At 36.3% G+C, this 21,563-nt stretch overlaps 1 protein-coding gene across 5 annotated transcripts in view; it reads left to right on the top strand.

Moving 5' to 3' along the window:
• Nucleotides 1-21,563, top strand: part of NBEA (neurobeachin) — a 769,899-nt gene that overhangs the window by 440,914 nt on the left and 307,422 nt on the right. For all 5 annotated transcript variants that reach the window (XM_027877685.1, XM_027877686.1, XM_027877684.1 and 2 more), the window contains one exon: nt 12,853-13,019. In XM_027877685.1, the coding sequence (XP_027733486.1) occupies nt 12,853-13,019 (167 nt within the window). The remainder of the gene's footprint in view (nt 1-12,852; nt 13,020-21,563) is intronic.

Genomic DNA, 21,563 nt, shown 5'->3' with positions numbered 1-21,563 from the left:
TACACATGTTCATTTACTCTTACAGAATTCTTCAGTAGCCAGAAGGATTCACTATTCAGCTCTCTCTCTGTATAGCTAAGATTTGTCATAGATATGAATCCCACAACACAACTGAAATGGGTAGGGAAAAATGGAGGATAGAGGAGAGGTTTGCCAAAAGTCACATAGCTCCTAGGTATCTGAGTCAAGCTACATGATTTGCCAAGAGTCACATGACTAATAGGTATCTGAGTCAGGACTTGAACTCAGGTCTTCCTTACTCCAAAATCAATCCTCCAGTCATTCTAGCATAATTCCTCTTAAATGAAAATATCATAGTCCCCATTTTAAAGATAGAAACAGTGAGATTCTAGGAAGTTCATTGACATGTCCGGGATAACATAGTTAATAAGTATAAGAGTCAGGTCTCAAATTGATATTCTTTTGTTATAAATCCACAGTTCCCAACAGTTTTCACTATGATTATCCCATTGTAACATCAAATTTATGGATGCCCATGTTCAAGCAGTTGTTCAGCTGTCCTCTGTGGATTGAAAAAATAATGGCCAAAAGCTACTGCAAATTCATTAATACTTTTAAATAAATATAATTTATTATTCACAAAAAATCTACATATATTTAAAAATAACATTGTTCATACACAGAAAAATTACTCATTCAGTTGCCACAGTGTCCTAATATGTTGCCTCATTGCACCCTAGAGATGACCTCTGTTCTTAACTGATAATGCCAGTATGGTCCCAGGAATGAACATGTTCTGATTTCCAAAGAAAGCTTAACAGAAAGGCTCAAAACTAATATATTGGCCACTAGGTCATGATTCCTTAGGCTTTAGCAACTCAGAAAATGAAGATAAACAAAATTACTTTTAGTTCTATATGAGTGCCTCCCTTGACCTTCTGCAGTGGCCATGGCAGAGTGACAGAATAGGGGATGATACTTACAACCTGTTTTTAGACTGTCTAGAGACAAAATTGTTGGTACTTTGAATATAATATCCTTGGCCAGTGATGACTGTGTAGGAATACTTCTACAGGAACTGATTCATGCCCATATTTACGTTCTCACCAGAAAGAAATTTAGAACACAGTTTGAAGGTACAACTGAATAGAAAGATGATACACAGGTCCACCACGGAGAAGCAAATCAAGGAGGTTATAGAGAGTTGGTTTTATCAGTGTGTCAAAAGGAAGCAAGATGTTCCATTTCATGGGATACTTAGTCATCTTTTATTGCATACTGAAATGAGCATTTCTAGAAAGACCATTGTGAAGATAATTACAGCTTGCACCTCAGTTGTTGCAGAGACTCGATCAATTAACAAGCACTTAATTGCCTATTATAAATACCACAGTACCAGTCACTATTCTAGGTGCAAATATACAAATACAAAAGTGAGACAATCTCTGGGAGACATGCAATGTTCACAGAAAAGTAAGCATAAAATATATTTTAAATAAGCAAAATCATTTGGGGGAGCTGGGTGCAGGAAGGAAGTACAATTCTAACAACTAGAGACAATCAAGAAATGCATCTTGTAGAAGGTAGCGCTTGAGCTACTTTAACCTCGAGAAGAACTGTAACTTTCTGAGGGAAAAAGGGAAAGAAAGAAAGCATTCCAGGCATGGAAGATAGCCTGTACAAAGGCATAGAGACAGGAGATGAAATATTACATATGAAGAATACCTATTTTGTCTGGAACATAAAATACATGAGGACGCATAAGATTTAGTTAGACTGGAAAGGTAGGCTTGCTAGAGCCAGATTATGAAGGGTTTTAAATGTGAATCAAAGGGGTTTATTTATTATCCTGGATTCAGTAGGGAGCCCCTGAAATTTCTTGACCAGGGGAGTGACATAGTCATACCTGTATCTGAGGAATATTAGTTTGGCAGTTGTGTCTACAGGGATTATAGAGAGAAGCAACTCAATGCCACCCAAGTGGCTGATGAATATTCATTGTCTAGATTATGGCAAGCAATTGGATGGACACCCTCTAGAGCTGGTCCCTCATGTCTTTGACAGACACTGCAGATGGACAGTGAATTGAATAGGAAGAGAATTGGGTGGATGTGCTAAATTATGGAGTACTTTTAATGACCCCCAATTTTTCTTGAAACAGCAGCTCAAAAAATAAATGTTGCCAGTAAGATCATAGCATACCAGTCTCTAGAGAAATTAATGCCAGTGGGGAGGAACATAATTCTTCAATTGAGAATTTACAGGAAGACATGAACTAGAGTCACAGGATAAAAGGAGCTGATTTGTGGAGATGATTCCCAAGTCTATATCCATCCCTAGTCTACTTCTTGAGGTACAGTGACAGATTTCTCACTGTCTCTTATACATCAGGAACTGTATGTCTCCTAAGCGTAGAAAACTCAAAGCGTAGATTACGTCCAAAACATAACACACTCTCTTTGTCCCCAAGTCTTTGATTCTTTCTAACTATTTCTGGCTAAGGCATGACTATCCTTCATTTGTAATCTTCACTTTTGGAAGGAGCATTCACATGAATAGAACCATAATTTCATCAAAATATAGAAGTATTATAGTTTATTTTTTTCTACTGAGCTACATTTATTTTGGATTAAAAAAAATCAAGGAATCTTACGTGGTTTTGACATAGGTATGGGAGACAGTATATTGAAGGAGTACCCTTAAGATGCTTTAAAAATCAAGGAGTACCCTTAAGATACTTTAAAAATCAAGTGAGGCTTTTTTTTTTGTCAGCAAACAACAAGTACACTGTGATATCATATTCTCTGCACTTTTCAGTCCAGTTCTCTAACTGCAGATATATGGTCTGATGTAGAATATTATTTGGCAAAGCCATCCTGTTTCCTTTTCATAACTTCATCAATGATACCCTCAATTCATGTATGGCTTATTCTTTTTTGTTTGTTTGTTGGTTTCTTTTTTTTTTATTTTAGACAAATACTAAAACTTAAATACATAATAAGAAAAGAAAAAGGAACATTATAAATTTAAATATAAAATAAGAAAAAAACATAGGAGCAACTACGTGGCGCAGTGGATAAAGCTCCAGCCTTGGAGTTAGGAGGACCTGAATTCAAATCCCTCCTCAGACACTTTACACTTACCAGCTGTGTGACCTGGGCAAGTCACTTAACCCCAATTGTCTCACAAATAATAATAATAATAATAATAATAATGATAAATAAAATAAGAAAAAAACAAAAAATGTCATGTGCACAGCAGAACATAGGAGAAGATTCAAAATAGATAGCAATAACTTTTCATTTCAAGAAAGCCTATATGTTAAATACTGGTCATTATGTTGAAAGCTGTCCATCTGTTCTTTGCTTCCTTACAGGTTTTCTTTTCTTTTTTTTTTCTTCTTTTTTTTTTTTAGATTTTCTTTTGTTCCCTGCTGTACACTTTTTACTTTGTTCTTTTTTCCCCCTCCCTCCCCTATACCCACAGCCCCAAGGCTACAGTTGAGCAATGGATATATTTATATATAGATATATAGATATATATATATATATACACACACACACACACACACACTTATACATATATACACATACATAGATATATACATATACTTTCCCTAAGAGAGTCTACTCCTAATCTTTGTTTTTATGTTTGTGTATGTCTCTTTATTTTTCCTATATTTTCTAACTCCTCTACTTTACTCCCCCTGCTACGTTACCCTCCTATTACTTAACCTACCCCTTACTCCAGCAATCTCTTCCTTATTCTACTATTCCTCTAAATCTAAACCCTCTTTTATATCCCCCTTTTGACCTATTTCCATACCGTCCCCTCTAAAGATCCCTCCTTTATCCTCTACCCCTTCCCTATCCTCTTAAAGTTTTATTTCTTTCTAAATTTAGACGACTTTTATAATCTTTTAAATGTTTATATATTTTCTCCTCTTAAACCCATTCTCAATGAGAGTAGGTTCCAGAACTAACAGCTTCCCTCTCCCATCTAATTCTTCCTCTTGCACCTTATTTGTAAAAGATACTCTTTTAGCTGTACTTGAATGGTTCTACCCCAATCTTCCTTATAAGTTACCTAATTACTAGTAACAATCTTAGACATAGGTTTTACATTTTTCATACATAAAAGGTAAACATTCTATCCTTATTTAATCCCTTGTAATTGGTCATTGGTATGTATCTTATGTTTCTCTTGGCTCTTGTATGTTAAATCCTCTATTGAGTTCAGGGTTTTTTTGTTTTGTTTTGTTTTGTTTTGTTCTGTTTTTGTTTTTTTAATAAAGACCTGAAAGTCTGACAGTTGATCAAATGTCCATTTTTTTCATTCAGAATTATGCTTAGCTTTGCCAGGTATGATATTTTTCCATCAGAAACCCAGTTCTTTTGCTCTTTGATATATAGTGTTCCAAGACCTGCAATCTTTTAGTGTTGCCACTGCTAGGTTTTGTGTGATTTTAATTGAAGGACCACCATATGTAAATTGTTTTTTTTTCTTGTTGCTTGGAATGTTTTGTCCTTGATCTGGAGGTTTAGAAATATTTCTGTGAGTTTTCCTAGTAGGATCTCTTTCAGGTGGTGACCGGTGGATTTTTTTCCATTTCTACTTTCCCCTCTTGTTCTAATGCTTCAGGATAATTTTCTTTAATTATTTCTTGTTTTGTTGTATCAAGATTATTTTTTTGATCAGAACTTTCAGGTAGTCCAGTTATTTTTATGTTTTCTCTTTTTGATCTGTTCTCTAGATCCGTTGTTTTTCTTATGAGCTGTTTCACAATCTGTCCTATTTTTTCATTCTTTATATATATTTTTTTTAATTTCTTCATCTCCTCTAACTTAGTTGGCTTCCCCTTGCCCAATTCTGATTTTCAGGGAGTCATTTTTTTCCTTAAGATTCTGGATCTTCTTTTCTAATTGGTTGACTTTCCTTTCTTTTTGTAGTTTTCTTGTTTTGTTTGTATTATTCTTACTTTTCTTTTTTAGTTTTTCCTCAGTCTCTCATTTGATTTTTAAAGTCTTTTTTAAGTTCTTCAGTGAGTTCTTTTTGGGCAGGTGACCATTTGACATTAGCCTTTGGGGTAGAAGAGGATTTCTTTGCTTCTGTATCCCCCTCTTTAGACGAATCCCAATCTTCTTTATTCCCATGGTAGCTCTCTATGGTTGGATTCTTTCTCCTTTGCCTGCGCATTTTCTTTTTTTTTTTTTTTTGTAATAATTTAGTCTTTATAATCACCTCTAGTCCTGGGGTATGGGGAATGGTGCCTGTAATGCTCTTCAGTTCTCCCTTCTGACTTTGAAGTCAAACCAAGCTCTCCAGCCTCCTGTAAGTGCCCACAGCAGAGGTGTCCCCACTTCGCTGCTTCTGCACTTTACTTCTTGCCCCCACTGTGTCTCCACAGCACAGTTGGGTGTGGCATTCTTGTCAGAAGAGGTTCCCTTGATCTTCCCTAGGTCCATACCCAACTCCCTTCATTGTCCTGTGGGTAAAAGTTCCTGTGGCTGGGGCCCAGGCAGCCTCCCAACCCAGCTAACCCCAGGGCTTGCCACTTGTTGTTTAAGCTGCTTGTTGTTCCTAGCCTGGAGGTGTCTACTCTTCACAGGGAGGAAATCTTTTCCAGGATTTTTCTTCAGGTCTTCTCCAGTTGTCCCAGGAGGACCTCACTCTGCCCCTTTTCTTATTTGTTTTCAGGATCTATGTTTGCCCTGAGGTGCTATTTTATCTCTTTTGTGGAGGAAAATCTTGAGAGCTTGAAATTTTCTGACCTGCTTTGCCATCTTCCCAGAATCCTCTCTGTATGGATTATTCTTAAAAATATGGAGAAACTTTGCACTACAGCCCCATGATTAATAGTATCAAGTGCGGCAAACAACACAGAGGTGTATACAAGATCACATGAGATAGCAATTCCCAAGAGAAGGTGAGGTGTTTGCAAATGACTTTGTGCTGATTGCACGAAGTCCTGGAACAATGCCAAATCTTTTACATGTGAATTCATAGTACCTCAAAAGAGTTTGGCCTAACTATCCACAAAGGAAATCCTAATGGGTAATCAATGCTTATTCATCAGACTGTGGTATACAATTAAATAGATAACTTGTAGAGCTCAGTTCCTGTAATTTGGACACAGTGAAAAGAAGGGAATGAATATTAGAGATGCTTGTTGTGAAAGTAAAAATTTAGAAATAGATTGGAGATGTGGGGTGAGTAGAGTGAGGAGTTGAGCAGAACACTAAAGTTGTAACTCTAGATTATTGGGGAGGATAGTATTGTTCTAATCTAATAGTAGTTGGGAAGAGCAAAAGATTTAGAGAGAAAGATAATGAGTTATGTTTTGGACATGTGAGTTTTCTATGCTTATGAAGCATCCAGTTCCTGATGTATAAGAGGCAGTTGGAGATTTGTCATTGTAGCTCAGGAAGCAGACTACGACTACATATATTGACTTTGGAGTCATCTGCATAAAGATGGTAATTGAATTTATGGAAGCTGATAAGATCACCAAGTGGAATACTGTCAGCAGAAGAGGGCCCAGGGCAGAGCATTGTGGAGTCCCCATAGTTAGTGAACATGGGATAGATGAATAATTGTCAAAAGATACAAGAAAGAACGAACAGATTGTAGAACCAGGAGAGAGCAATATTACAAATCCTAAAAAGAGAGATTATGTCAGAGAAGATGATCAACCTTGACAAATGCTCCAGAGAGGTCAAGAAGTAAGAAGCTTGGCTTAAGTGGCAAAATTTAATAATCAAGAGATCATTGTTAGGGGGTGGAGCCAAGATGATAGAGTAAGTGACTTGCTTGAGCTCTCCCCAAACCCGTCCAAATACCAATAAAAAAATGGCTCTAAACAAATTCTAAAGCAGCAGAACTCACAAAAAAGACAGAGTGAAACAAATTTACAGCCCAAGACAGCCTGGATGGTTGATTGGAAAGGTATATCGTGCCAAGCGGGGAGAGGAGCGCAGTTTGGGGTGAGTGCACAAGGCCTCAGCGAACCTGGAGCAGACCTCAGAGGACTGAATTGTAGGCAGCTGTGGCGGTTTCCAGATTCTCAACCAATGAACGCCAAACACAACTTAGAAAGTCATTGGGAAAAGTCTGTGACTGTGGTGTGAGAGAGAAGCATGGTCCCAGACCCAGTCCCCGAACTCGGCCCTGGGGAAGCAGCTGCTTCCAGAGCTTCTGGGCCCACATACTGAGGGCGAATTGAATGGCTGATCAGAGGGGGATTGCAGGGATCTCTCTGCTGGTGCAGGATTCTCTTGCATTGCCTGTGCTTGGATCTGGGTCAAAGTTCTGGGTGGTAGTCCTAGGGTGAGGAGGAGTACTGGCATGGTGGAGGTTGTAGTGGCGGTGGTGAGGAAATCCTCCTTACAGTTCCCAGGCAGAAAATAGTTCTTGTGGTCACTCATAGACCAGAGCACAGGCCAGGAAAGGAGTAAACGCCTCACCCTTGATCATACCACCTTGGAAGAACTGCAAATTTACAGGTCCCTAGAAGTATCTCTGAAAACAGCTGTGCAAAACCCCTGAAGCTTGAGACAGTACATTCTCCACACTGGAAGCAGACCTCTACCTTAACAAAGAGCTCAGGTAATTGGCTGGGATCATGAGCAAAATGCACAAAATAGTCAGACCATAGAATCTTTCTTTGGTGACAAAGAAGATCAAAACATGCAACCAGAAGAAGACAACAAAGTCAAAACTCCTACATCCAAAGCCTCCAAGAATAATATGAATTGGTCCCAGGCCATGGAAGAGCTCAAAAAGGATTTTGAGAAGCAAGTAAGAGAAGTAGAGGAAAAACTGGGAAGAGAAATAAGAGTGATGCAAGAAAATCATGAAAAACTAGTCAACAGCTTGCTAAAGGAGACCCCCCCAAAAAAAATACTAAAGAAAATAACACTTTAAAAAATAGCCTAACCCAAATGGCAAAAGAGGTCCAAAAAGCCAGTGAGGAGAAGAATGCCTTAAAAAGTAGAATTGGCCAAATGGAAAAGGAAGTCCAAAAGCTCACTGAAGAAAATACTTCCTTAAAAATTAGAATGGAGCAATTGGAAGCTAGTGACTTTATGAGAAATCAAGACACTGTAAAACAAATCCAAAAGAATAAAAAAATAGAAGACAATGTGAAATATCTCACTGAAAAAACAACTGACCTGGAAAATAGATCCAGGAGAGATCATTTAAAAATTATTTGACTATCTTAAAGCCATGAAAAAAAAAAGAGCCTAGACATCATCTTTCAAGAAATTATCAAAGAAAACTGCCCTAATATTCTCAAACCAGAGAGTAAAATAAAAATTGATAGAATCCACTGATCACCTCTTGAAAGAGATCCCTAAAAGAGAACTCCTAGGAATATTGTAGCCAAATTCCATTGCAAGCAGCCAGAAAGAAACAATTCAAGTATTGTGGAAACACAATCAGGACAACACAGGATCTAGCAACTTCTACATTAAGGGATCAGAGGGCTTAGAATATGATATTCCAGAGGGCAAAGGAGATAGGATTACAGCCAAGAATCACCTACCCAGCAGAACTGAGTATAATCCTTCAGGGAAAAAATGGATATTCAGTGAAATAGAGGATTTTCAAGCATTCTTGATGAAAAGACCAGAGCTGAATAGAAAATTTGACTTTCAAATACAAGACTCAAGTGAAACATGAAGAGGTAAACAGGAAAGAGAAATCATAAGAGACTTATTAAGGTTAAACTGTTTACATTCCTACATGGAAAGATGATATTTGTAACTTAGGAGACCTTTGTCAGTATTAGGGTAGTTGGAGGGAAAAAATTATATGTATAGATAGATAGATTCAACTCACAGGGTGAGTTGAAGATGAAGGGGTGATATCTGGAGAGTAAAATTAAGGGGTGAGAGAGGATTATATTGGGAGAAGGAGAAAGGGAGAGGTAGAATGGGGTAAATTATTTCACATGAAACAGACAAGAAAAGGGTTTTACAGTGGAGGGGAAACAGGGGAAGGTGAGAGGGAATGAGTGAATCTTATTCTCATAGGATTTGGCTTAAGGAGGGAATAACATACACACTCATTTGGGTGTGGAAATCTATCTTACCCTACAGGAAAATGTGGGGGGAGAAGGGGACAAGAGAGCAGAGGGATGATAGAGAGGAGGGCAGATTGGAGGAGGAGGTAATCAGAATCAAACACTTCTAGAGAGGGACAGGGTCAAAAGAGAGAATAGAATAAATATGGGGCAGGATAGGATGAAGGGAAATATACTTAGTTTTTCACAACATGACTACTATGGAATTGTTTTGCATGACTACACGTATATAATCTGTATCGAGTTGCTTGCCTTTTCAATGAGGGTGGGTGGGGAGGGAGCAAGGGAGAAAATTTGGAACCCAAAGTTTTAAAAACATATGTTAAAAAAAATTGTTTTCACATGCAACTGGGAAATAAGGAAATGGTGTATAGAAATCTATCCTGCCCTACAGGAAAATAGAAGGGGCAGGGGAAGGGGATAAGAGAAGGGAGGAGAGATAGAAGGGAAGCAGATTAGGGGAAGGAGTATTCAGACTGCATGCCATCTGGGGTGGGGGAGGGATGACATGGAGAGAAAATTTGTAACTCAAAATCTTGTGGAAGTGAATGTGGAAAACTAAAAATAAATAATTTTTTTTAAAAATCACTGTTAATTTTGGAGAGAATGTTTTCTGTTAGTTGATGAGGTTAGAAACTAGATTGCAGAATCTTAAGAGATTGAGAGGTGAAATGGAGGCACATGGTAGAAGAAACTTTCTCAGAGAGTTTAGCTGAGGAGAGTAGATATAGGATGATAGCTGGCAGAAATGATAGGATCAGGTGATTTTTTTTAATAAGAGAATAAAGGAATAAACATTTATATAATGCCTACTGTGTGCTAGGCACTGTTAAGAACTTCACAAATATTTTCTCATTGGATCCTCACAGGAAGCCTGTGAGGTAGGGTACTATTATTATTCTCATTTTACATGAGGAAACTGAGGCAAACAGAGGCTAAGTGACTTTCCCAGGGTCACACAACTAATAAGTTTCTGAGGCCAAACTTGAACTCAGGTCTTCCTGATTCCAGGCTCAGTGCCACTCAGTCCCACTGTGCCACCTAGTTCCCTTTTAATGATAGAAGAGACATGGGCATGCTTGAAAGCAACAGAAAAGACACCAATAGCAGAATAATGGACAGGTTAATGGGGACCATTTTCTGGACAAGTTAGGATGGGATGGTGTGGGATCAAGGACCCATAGACAGGGGTTTCACATGCAAATGAGAAAGACCACCTCTGCACCTGATAGAGGAAATAAGGGAAGTAGGAGTTAGTGAGCAAAAATTTCTGAATGAAGAGAAGAAAAGGGGGAGCTCTGTTTAAGTAGAAAGAGCTAACCCATGGTCAACCTATTTATCATAATATCAAGAGAGCTAAAAGAAGTCACCAGCATCCTGGATAGTTCCCTGTGGAGGATTTATGGTAGAACATAGACATGAGTCACACAGCATGGTAGGTATGGATGGGTCACAGTCTTCATTATTTGAAAAACCCTATATTAATGAGATCACAGATCCATCAAAGAAGCAAAGGGTAAAATGATTATTTAAAAGCATGTACATGCTATATGCATCAGAATGACAATGTTTAATGTGCCCCTGCATTCTTGGTTTCCTTTCAATAACTGAAGCCCCTCAGTGTCTCTAGTTAAGAGGTCAGTAACAATTGCACTATAATATGCTACTTAAATGCAAATATTAATTGAATTTTAGAGCTGGAAAAGACATTAGAGATCATGTAGTTTCATGCCATCATTTTATGTATGAGGAAACTGAAGTCCAGAGAAAACTTAAGCAAAATCCTATACTTGGTAGAAGCAAGCCTAGGACTATAACCTTTTTCTCTTGATTTATGGTATACAGTGCCTAAGTCAAAAGGTTTTTCCTAAGAAACTTGAAAGAGCTTTAGAGAACAAAAATATATTATTCCATAATAGCTCATTTTTACTAAAAATGAGGTTTTAAATGAGGTTCTGCAGTATATGGATATATTCACAGTATATCTGTATTTATATACACATATGTGTGTGTGTATACACTGACATATTTATGCATATATAAATATAGTCACCATGTATTAACAACATATGTTTATCCTAATAGATGTCACTTTATTTGTTGAATAACAGGTATAAAATCTCATAGAATAGATCTCTTCCTGGAAAAGTATAAGCAAATCTAATTTTATAAATCAAATCATAATCCTCATTGACATAAGAGTCACTGTGATATGTAGTGTAAAGATCACTGTAAAAGAAGTAATAGAGGTTGTGTGACCTTAGATGAGATATATCTTTAGGTTACTTTAGGTTAATTTCATATGTGTACACACATACACACACACACACACACACACACATATATAAATGGAAAGTCAGTTTACACCAATACTTGGGATTAGAGGAATTTGAACTGGAAAGGACCTTAGAAATCAACCAATCCCTTTCTTATTTTATAAATGGAGAAGTTGAGTCCCAGAGAGATGGGTAATAATAGTAATAGTAATAGTAATAACTGACATTTACAGAGCATTTTAAAGTTTGTGCCATTCTTTATTTACATGACTTTATCAAATCCACACAATAACCGTCTAAGGTAGGTACTGTAGTTTTTACAGCTGAAGAAACTGAGTCTCAGATTAAGTAACCTGCCTAGGCTTACCCAGCTACCACTTGTCAGACACAAGATTATATTAGAACAATACTCCATCCACTATTCCATATTATAGTCATGTAACTACAGACATGCTATATATTAAGTCCTGGAATTTGAATCAGAAGACTTAGGTTGAAAACCTGGCACTTCCATTTCTTAGCTAGGTGACTCTGTACAATTCTATGATCTTTAGTTACTTCATCTGTAGATTAAGAGGGCTACCCAAAATTCTGGAAATAAATGGGTAAAAAAAAATTATTACGTATTTACTATGTGCCAAGCACTGTACTGAGCACTTCAAATATATATACAAAAGCAAAGGTGGTCTCTGCCCTCTAGGAGATTGCATTCAATAGGAGAAGATAGTACACAAAGTGGAGTTGTGGCCACAAAACAATATTTTGGTTTGAAAAGTTACAAGGAGAGTAAGAGGAGTCAAGAAAATTGTTCGAGTGTTTCTAATAGCAATGTCAGTATTGATTTGATCATGGTTCTAGCACCTGAACTCAGAGGGAGGAAGGACATTGAGGGTACTTGTGCAGTGATAAAGCAGGTCATGATAGTTTGAGTATAATGAAGAGAATATAATGAAGCATGACTGGAGCCAGACTGTGCCAGTATTATGGGCCACATGAAGCATTACCTTATTAGGACACTGGGTAGGAGTTCCTGTGATTGAAAGGGTAAGTGCTCTAAGGCATGATCTCTGGTCCAAGCAACAAGATCACCATTAGCTGGTGAGGAAATGGCTAGAGTGAAATGAAATACAAATAAAAGCTAGCCTGGCCTGATATGGAATGCTATTTGAGATACTCACTAACCAGAACAGGGACTCCAGAGTAGAAGTTTGGAGATGAAAGGTTAGGTCTTCCAACTGCTGTTTCCTAGTCCAAGGCATAGAGGTTGATGAGATTGCCAGAAGTAAAAGGATTATGAGATCCTACAATCCTATAGTGTGACAAACTCTAATTGTGTAATCTGAGCAAAAAAAAAAGAAAGAAAGAAAAGAAAAGAAAAAACCCAATCCAAGAAAAAAAATTTTTTTGAATTAATGACTGAATTTTTGTATGGAGGTATTTATTTCCTCCTTTTATTTAAGGTTGAAATAGAATTCTATTTTATAAAAGTAGAAAAACTAATCATTGTGCATTGTTGCATTTTTTTTGTAGTCACAGTGTGCCCAATATGCTGCTGACCGAAGAGAAGAAGAAAAGATGTGTGACCACCTTATCAGTGCTGCTAAGCATCGAGATCATGTCACAGCCAATCAGCTGAAGCAAAAGATTCTTAATATTCTCACAAACAAACATGGGGCTTGGGGAGCTGTATCTCATAGGTAAGTTTCTAGTATGAGTCTTTAGAAAAGCAGAATATGAAAAAGCTAATAATACTTATTGGAAAGCAGTTTTAAATATTCATTAGCAGTTGTTTGTTTTTCCCCTAGAAATTTTTCAATTAGTAATTTCAATTTAAAAAGGCTTTCTTACAGCTGAAGCTTCTTAGAGGCTCAAATGCAAATATTTCACCTTTATCTTTCAAATCATCCTTCAAAATATTTGGATGACCAAAAAAACTGACTGTCACTTCTTTCAGAACCATTTATTGTTTTGCTTATTTAATTTCTATCACTTTTTAATGCTTTACTACATATTTTTAACAGATAGCTCCATTTTACAAAAACAGTGGTTTTTTTCCCTTGATTTTAGGCTAATAATCTTTTTTCAATCTGGCTTTTAAAAGAAGACATTTGAATTTTTCATGGAAAGGTTTCCCTTTTACACAATGCATTCTCCTATAGTATTTACAGTTCTTCAGATAAAAAAAAAATACTCAAGAAAAAAATGGGTTACTTATTCATTGTAAAGATTTTCTTCCATGAAATGTCACAAAGAACTAGGATGGTTTCATCACTTTTGTGAGGCACAAAGATAGATCTTAAATCATAACTACCTGGCTTCAAATTCTAACTCCAAAACTCCTATCTTTGTTAAGACATACAAATCACTTAACCTCTCTAACTCCAAATCCAAGATATAAAACAAAGCATGCCTATATTTATGTGCTTTGGGGAATTATGCCATAATGGATAGAGAGTTGTTCAGTTCCCACTTGATACTTCCTAGCTAAGTGACCATTGGCAATTTACCCATCTGTTAATGGGCACAAAAAATATCTGTATCACGTATCTCAGAGTTATTGTGAAGTTTGGACTGTAAAAATTTTCCCTCAGTTTTCTGCTTTCCTTCTAATGTTGATTGCATTGGTTTTGTTTGTGCAAAAACTTTTTAATTTTTTATAATCAAAATGTTCCATTTTACCATCCTAAATTCTTCCCTTATCCATAGATCTGACAGCTAAACTGTTCTATGTTCTCTTAATTTGCTTATGGTATCACCCTTTATGTGTAAATCATGTATTCATTTTGACCTTATATTGGTCTATAGCTAGTTTCTGCCATACAGTTCCCCAGCCTTTTTTGTCAAATAATGAGTTTTTGTCCCACAAGCTTGGACTTTGAGTTTATCAAGCTATAGATACTATGGTCATTTACTACTGTGTATTGTGGAACTAATCTATTCCACTGTTCCACTATTTTGCTTCTTGGCCAGTACCAGATTGTTTTGATAATTACTGTTTCGTAATACAGTTTGAGACCTGGTACCTCTGGGCCACCTTCCTTCACATTTTTTTCATTGATTCCCTTGAATCTTGACCTTTTGTTCTTCCAAATGAATTTTGTAATTTTTTTTAACCCTATAAAGTAATTTTTGGTAGTCTGATTGATAGGGGACTGAATAAGTAGATTAATTTAGGTAGGATTGTAATTTTTATTATATTGGCTCAGCCTACCCATGAGCAATTAATATTTTTTACAATTGTTTAGATGTGACTTTGTGTGAAAAGTGTTTTGTAATTGTGTTCATATAGTTCCTGAGTTTGTCTTGACATGTAGACTCCCAAGTATTTTATATTGTCTACAGTTATTTTAAATAGAATTTCTCTTTCTATTTCTTGCTGCTGAACTTTGTTGGTTATATATAGAAACGCTGATGATTTATGTGGGTTTATTTTGTGTCTTTCAACTTTGCTGAAGTTGTTAATTATTTCAATTAGTTTTTTAGTTGATTCTCTAGGATTCTCCACCCATTCAACTTTTTAAAAATTGTACAGGATTGTGGATGTCCACCTAAGGAAAGTGAATTTTTGTTTTGGTAGGAAGTAGAGAGGAATTACAGGCTTCCAATAGTTTTTGAGTAGTTCTCTAATCCTAAGCTTTTCTCTATAACTTGTCAAACCCCAGTAAATTACAGAGTCTGTTCCAAGAAAGAGACAGACAAAATTAGGGTACATGTGTCCACAGTTTAATTTCTCTCAAGCTGGCTTGATATGCATTGCATGGGAGTTCAGTCCCAAACTGGGCCCCCTCTAAGGGGCCCAGTTCAGAACTGACTTGATTTGGGATTTGGGGGCACAGGGTTATATGCCCTTCGAAGATGGTGTTTCCAAGGGGTGCCAATCAGCTCTGATTGTTCAGAACACTCTGGGAGGGGGTCTATATTAAAATGAAGTCTTAAATACGTGACTTAGGTCACTTAATCTTGGTCAACAGGGGCTAATGTTACCCACCATCCAGATAGAGGAAATACCATCCCTTGTCTTTGGGCTATCTAGGGAGAAGAATCTGTCCCCACCCAAACCTGAGTAGGATAAAATCAATTCAGGCCTTGGTTAGAGTTTGACCGGGATAAGAAGATTCAATGCACTCTCATTATCAGTAATGTCCTTTTGAAGAACTTGGGGAATTGGGAGCTCTGAGTCTCCAAGACACAGATTATCAAAAGAAATCATTTTACACAAACCTTTTATTATTACTACCAACAAACATTTATTAAGTGTATACTTTTTGTGATGCAGTCTGCTTAGTAGAAGAAAAAAGTTTGTTTCTCTGAACCATTAAAGAATTGTGTAGAAACCCATATAAATGTTATTTCTCTGAAAGGTGTTGGCTTCAGAAATTATAGTGACTAAAAAAATCAAACTGGGAGGGGAAGACCCTCGAGGTTGCTGGCCAAAAGAGAAACAGTTATTGTTTACATTCACTCTGAGCCAAGAGGGCCCAAAAAATAACCATTAAATGGTGCTTGGGCAAGGATCTGTTGTTGTCCAATCCATGAGATCCAGAGTGAATTGGGTTTGAGGCTTAGTGTTTGAGAAAGAAATCTAGCCAGTTAACCCCAAGTTAACTAGGTAGCTTTCAGCCATTCCTTGACTCACTTCTTTTTTTTTAATAATTAATTAATTTATTTTTAGTTTTCAACATTTACTTCCATAAGATTTTGAGTTTTAAATTTTCTCTCCTTCCATCTCCTCCCCCTTCCCCAAGATGGCATGCAGTATGATATAGGCTCTACTTATACACTGCTATTAAACATATTTTCACATTAGTCATAACATAAAGAAGAATTAGAACTAATGGGAGGAACCATGAGAAAGAAGAAACAAAACAAAGGAAAAGGAGAGCAAATAGTATGTTTCCATCTGCATTCAGACTCCTAGATTCTTTCTCTGGATATGGATAGCATTTTCCATCATGAGTCTCTTAGAGTTGTCTTAGATCCTTGCATTGCTGAGAAGAGCTGTCTATCAAAGTCATTGCACAATATGGCTGTTACTGTGTACTATGTTTTCCTAGTTCTGCTCATTTCACTCTGCATCAGTTTATATAAGTCTTTACAGGTTTTTATGAAGTCAGCCTGTTCATCATTTCTTATAGCACAATAGTATTTCATTACATTCGTATACTACACCTTGTTCAGCCATTCCCCAATTGATGGACAGCCCCTCAATTTCCAATTCTTTGCCACCACAAAAAGAGCTGCTATAAATATTTTTGCACATGTGAGTCCTTTTCCCATTTTTATGATTTCTTTGGGATACAGACCTAGAAGTGCTATTGCTGGATCAAAGGGAATGCACAGTTTGATAGCCCTTTGGGCATAGTTCCAAATTGCTCTCCAGAATGGTTGGATCAGTTCACAACTCCACCAACAATGCATTAATGTTCCAATTTTCCCACATCTTCTCCAACATTTATCATTTTCCTGTTTTGTCATGTTGGCCAATCTGATAGGTGTGTTGTTGTACCTCAGATGTTTTGATTTGCATTTTTCTAATCAATAGTGATTTAGAGCATTTTTTCATATGACTGTAGATAGCTTTAATTTCTTCATCTGAAAACTGCCCCTTCATATCCTTTGACCATTTAAAATTGGGGAATGACTTGTATTCTTATAAATTCAACTCAGTTCTCTATGTATTTTAGAAATGAGGCCTTTATCAGAGACACTGGTATAATAATTGTTTCCCAGCATTCTGCCTCCCTTCTAATCTTGGCTACATTGACTTTGTACAAAAACTTTTCAATTTAATGTAATCAAAATCATCCATTTTGCATTTCATAATGTTCTCTATCTCTTGTTTCGTCATAAATTCTTCTTTTCTCCATAGATCTGACAGGTAAACTATTCCTTGCTCTCCTAATTTTCCTTGACTCACTTCTTAAAGAGGCCTAATCACTGAATAGGTGTTGCCTCATTCAAAGTGAGAACATGAAAAGACCTTAGCTTAAAATGGCCAAGGTTTCCTTCTGTATCCTGAGCCATCTCCAGTCATCCTGATCGATATCTGGCCACTGTGCCCAGATGGCTCTGAAGGAGAAAGTGAGGCTGGTGACCTCACACCACTCTCCCCCACTCAAATCAAAGTCAATTGCAAGTCATGTCATCATCTCCCTGATGTCATGTCATGGTCATCTTTGGGAACAAAGAACAAACCAGACACAGAAAATGACTAACTTTGTTTTTTAAAAAATAGTGCCCTGCTAAATGAGATTCTGTGGTAATAAATTACATAAAAATAAGTTACATAATAAGTTTAGTTAGCATTCTTAATCATCTAAAATGTGATTAGTTTGGTGGAGACCTGATGAGAAACTGCATTGTTATATGAAGTGATACAATGTTTTCTTTCTTAATTTTTTTTTAAGGCAATTGGGGTTAAGTGACTAGCCCAGGGTCACACAGCTAGTAAGTGTCAGGTATTTGGTCTGAGGTCAGATTTGAACTCAGGTCCTCCTGACCTCAGGGCCAGTGCTTTATCCACTGCACCACCTAACGGCCCTGTATGACGTTTTCAAAAGCAATGCTGACAGTTTAAATTGTTGTAGGTCCTGCAAAAGGTGGAAAGACTTCAAACAGGGTTGAATAACAGATTTTCATCTGAAGATCAGCCTAGCAAAATTAAGAGGTACTCATCACCAAAATCATAACTACAAGGAAATTTTTTTTTAGTTATATCAACTTAGAAAATCAACTACTGAAATACAAGAGGGCTTCCATTTATCATAGATCTTTTGAAATAATGAAATGATTTAGGAATAAAGAAAACAATCAGTAATTAGGAGACTAAAGTTAGGCCCATTGCTTATGTTTTGATACTTCGTAAAGCTTTAGGAAAATACCTTTGTACTTCATGGAAAAAAAAATACATACATGTGAGTGTTTATGTGTGTGTAAAATTACTGAAGTATCCTTCTTGGCTATTTAGCCCACAAATGTCATAGAACTTAACAAATTTTCACCATTTTATAACAAGTGCCTTAGGTTATAGCAAAATTATCACATTCTATCATTCTTCCTTTATTTAGATGCTAATTATGAAACCTATACCAAGCTGTAGAAAATATATTTCATGCACTAACATCTGGCTTTTTGGCAGACATCTAAGGCATTTCTATTGCAATCATTGGAGATAGTACATTATTAAACTAGTAAGGAAATCTCAAGGCTCTTTTGATGTGGGTTTTTTTTTTTAGAGCTTGCCTCTCATTTTAGATTTTTATTTATATTTTTCTGCATTTTATAAAATAACATATTGACTTTACATCGGTTCATTTTATTTTTAATGTCATGGAAGAAAGAGAAAAGACTTTGAGGGTTTATGTAGGTATACAATATAGTTAAACCAGTGGCTTTTTCTTTGCAAATATTTTTCTCATTTTACATGTTCACAGAATATATATTTTCTTCTTTGTAAAAATCAAATGTGTTTATAATGATTTTACATTGTATATGCACACAGAAGTATGATAACATACTAGACAATAAGCATCTCTTGATATTTGAAGTCTTCTACACATTAATCTTTTTTGTCAATTACAAAGGCTCTCGCTTAGATTGGAAAGCTTCCTTGCCCTAGAGTGCTGTATTTTGAAGTTAGCTGTCATGGATGCATTGTAGAGAAAGAAGACTATTTATGTTTATGGCATTTTAAGTAACTTAGTAAAACCCTTTTGAAAATACAGAAATGACTTTTTTACTGTCATCACTATTCACTTAATCCTGTGACCTTGACACGATAGTGCTCCCAGAAAGCTCCCTTAGGCTCTTTCAGTAAAACAGATATATGTCAGAACTTAATGATTAGTTTAGATTTGGGAATTAACTATATTACTATGTAAATATGGCATAGATACTGAATACTACAAAATATACTGCCAAACAGTTTTTGTAGCAAGCAATATTGATACTTTGCTTATAAAGGGAAACTACTAAAAGATTATTTGAGATTAGTCTATTTGATATTGATTATCAATAGCAGTAATACAACTTTTATTTCCCCTGATATTTTAACATTGATTTATTTTGTATTATCTTTTAAAAATCCTTTATATTCTTCTTAGTCAACTAGCACTTGTTAAGTACCTACTTTGTTGTGCCAGTCACTGTACTAAGGGCTAGGAATTCAAAGAAAAGCAAAAAATAGGGTCTTTTACTAATGAATTCACAGTCTAATGAGGGAGACTATATGCAAAAACTATGTACAAAACATGGCTGTATTCAGGAAAAATTGTAGAATCTCAGAAGTCCCTAAATTAAGGAGGATTGGGAAAGGCTTATTACAGAATATGGGACTTTTACTGAGACTTGACAGAAACCAGGAAAGCAGGGAGGTCCAGATGAGGAGGGTGAATATTCCTGGCATGGGGGACAGCCAGAGAAAATGCTCAGTCAAGAAATGAAGTGTTATGGGTGAGGAATTGCAAGGAGTTCAGTGTCTCTGGGTCACAGAGTATATAGGGGAATAAGGTATAAGAAGACTGGAAAGGTAGGAAGGGGCCAGTTTATAAAGGGCTTTAAAATCTAAACAAAGGATTTTATATTTGTTCCTAGAAGTACTAGAAAGCCACTATACTTTATTGAATAGGGGAGTTATATGGTCAGTCCTGAGTTTTAGGAAGATCATTGGACAATTGAGTGAAAGATATGGGATGAAGGAGTGGGAGGAGACAAGGTAGGGAGACCTAGACTATTCTAATAGACTAGGCAAGAGATGGTTAAGGCCTGCACTAGCGTGGTTACAGTTTCAGAGAAGAGAAAGGGGAATGGGGAAGAGATATTATGAAGGTAGAAAGACAGGACTTGACAGTTAAGGAATAATGAATGGCCTAGTTCAAGCCTGGGTTGCTGGGAAGATGATGGTAATCCCTGTAGTAATAGGAAATTAGTTCAGTTTTAGACATTTATAGTAACTTCTCTTCTCCTGTATTCTTTCTTTTTTAATGTTAGTTTAGGGATTGCTTTTTCTCTAAAACTCATTAATTTTCTGTCAACATTAGATGTTCTTCCCCTATCTGGCTTTTGAACGCTTTTCATAAATGAATACAAAGCTATTTTAATTAATTTTATTTTTTTCTAAATATTTAGACTGAGATTAATAGAAGAAATCAAGACATTTTAATTCTGATGAACCTACTCAGTGCGTTTAGTATACTAGCTTTACTGAAACTGCAGTTTTCTTATATCATTCTCTGAGCAAATCAGATTCCTTCATTACTGTTCATGTTATTGTTGTTGAACGGTTTCAGTTATGTGCAACTCTTCGTGACCCCATAACTGCTTATCTCTATCATGAAATGAGATTAGAAGAAGTTGAATTTGTCTTCCATTGTTTTTCCAATGAGAAAAAAAATTATTTGAGCTGAATTTAATTAGATGAAGTTTTATTTCTGTAGATAATAAAACATAGGCTTGGTGATAGGACCTGTGATTTCACTGGTATAAATTCCTGGATGAGGAAGCTCCCTCTGCCACTACTAGTCAGCTCCTTCTCTGTAATTTATCATCTCAAAGAGTTGCCTAAAGCAATGAGAGGTTAAGTGACTCTTCCACAGACACATAGCTAATAAATATTAAGAGGTGGGATAATGAATCTAGGTCTTCCTGGTCTTGAGGCTGGTTCTCTATCCAGATGTCTCTGTTATATTTTATGTTACTTTGGGGAAAATTACAGACTAAAACTTTGAGTCGTTACTTTTTGGTCAGAATGTGTTTTGTGTAAGAAAAGGAGGAAATAGAATATTACAAAGTATCCATCAAAAAATGTAAGGAACCTTAAAGCACCTTCAGTGACCATATTAACAGGTTCTTGTTAAACCACTCAGGCAGAAAACTGAGAAAATACAGTGACTCATACCTCTCAGGAAAGAAAACCAGTCACCAGCAGGATGTGTCTCCAGTAAACCAAATTCAATCAGCCATCTTTACTGATTTAACCTTAGACCACTAACTTTGAGATGAATGAAAAAAATCTTTTATACAGCAGAGGTTGATATGTACTAGTAAATAAATAGCTACTTCAGGTTTGGATAACTATAGAATGAGAAGAATAATTCCTCCTTCTTAATAGCTTTTCAAGTCAAGATAGACCATAAAAATGTGGCTCATATAATTTATCTGGAAGCTGCAAATTATTATGTCTCCTTTTGGACAGGGTTAGAACACAAACTGTTTTCTCTGAAAATAAGCACAGCTCCTTTCCT

This window comes from Vombatus ursinus, unplaced genomic scaffold, assembly GCF_900497805.2.
Source record: "Vombatus ursinus unplaced genomic scaffold, bare-nosed wombat genome assembly UNPS02014813.1, whole genome shotgun sequence".
Taxonomy (NCBI): Eukaryota; Metazoa; Chordata; class Mammalia; order Diprotodontia; family Vombatidae; genus Vombatus; species Vombatus ursinus.
Note: the sequence above shows the minus strand (reverse complement) of the source record. Positions and strands in the feature narration are given on the sequence as shown.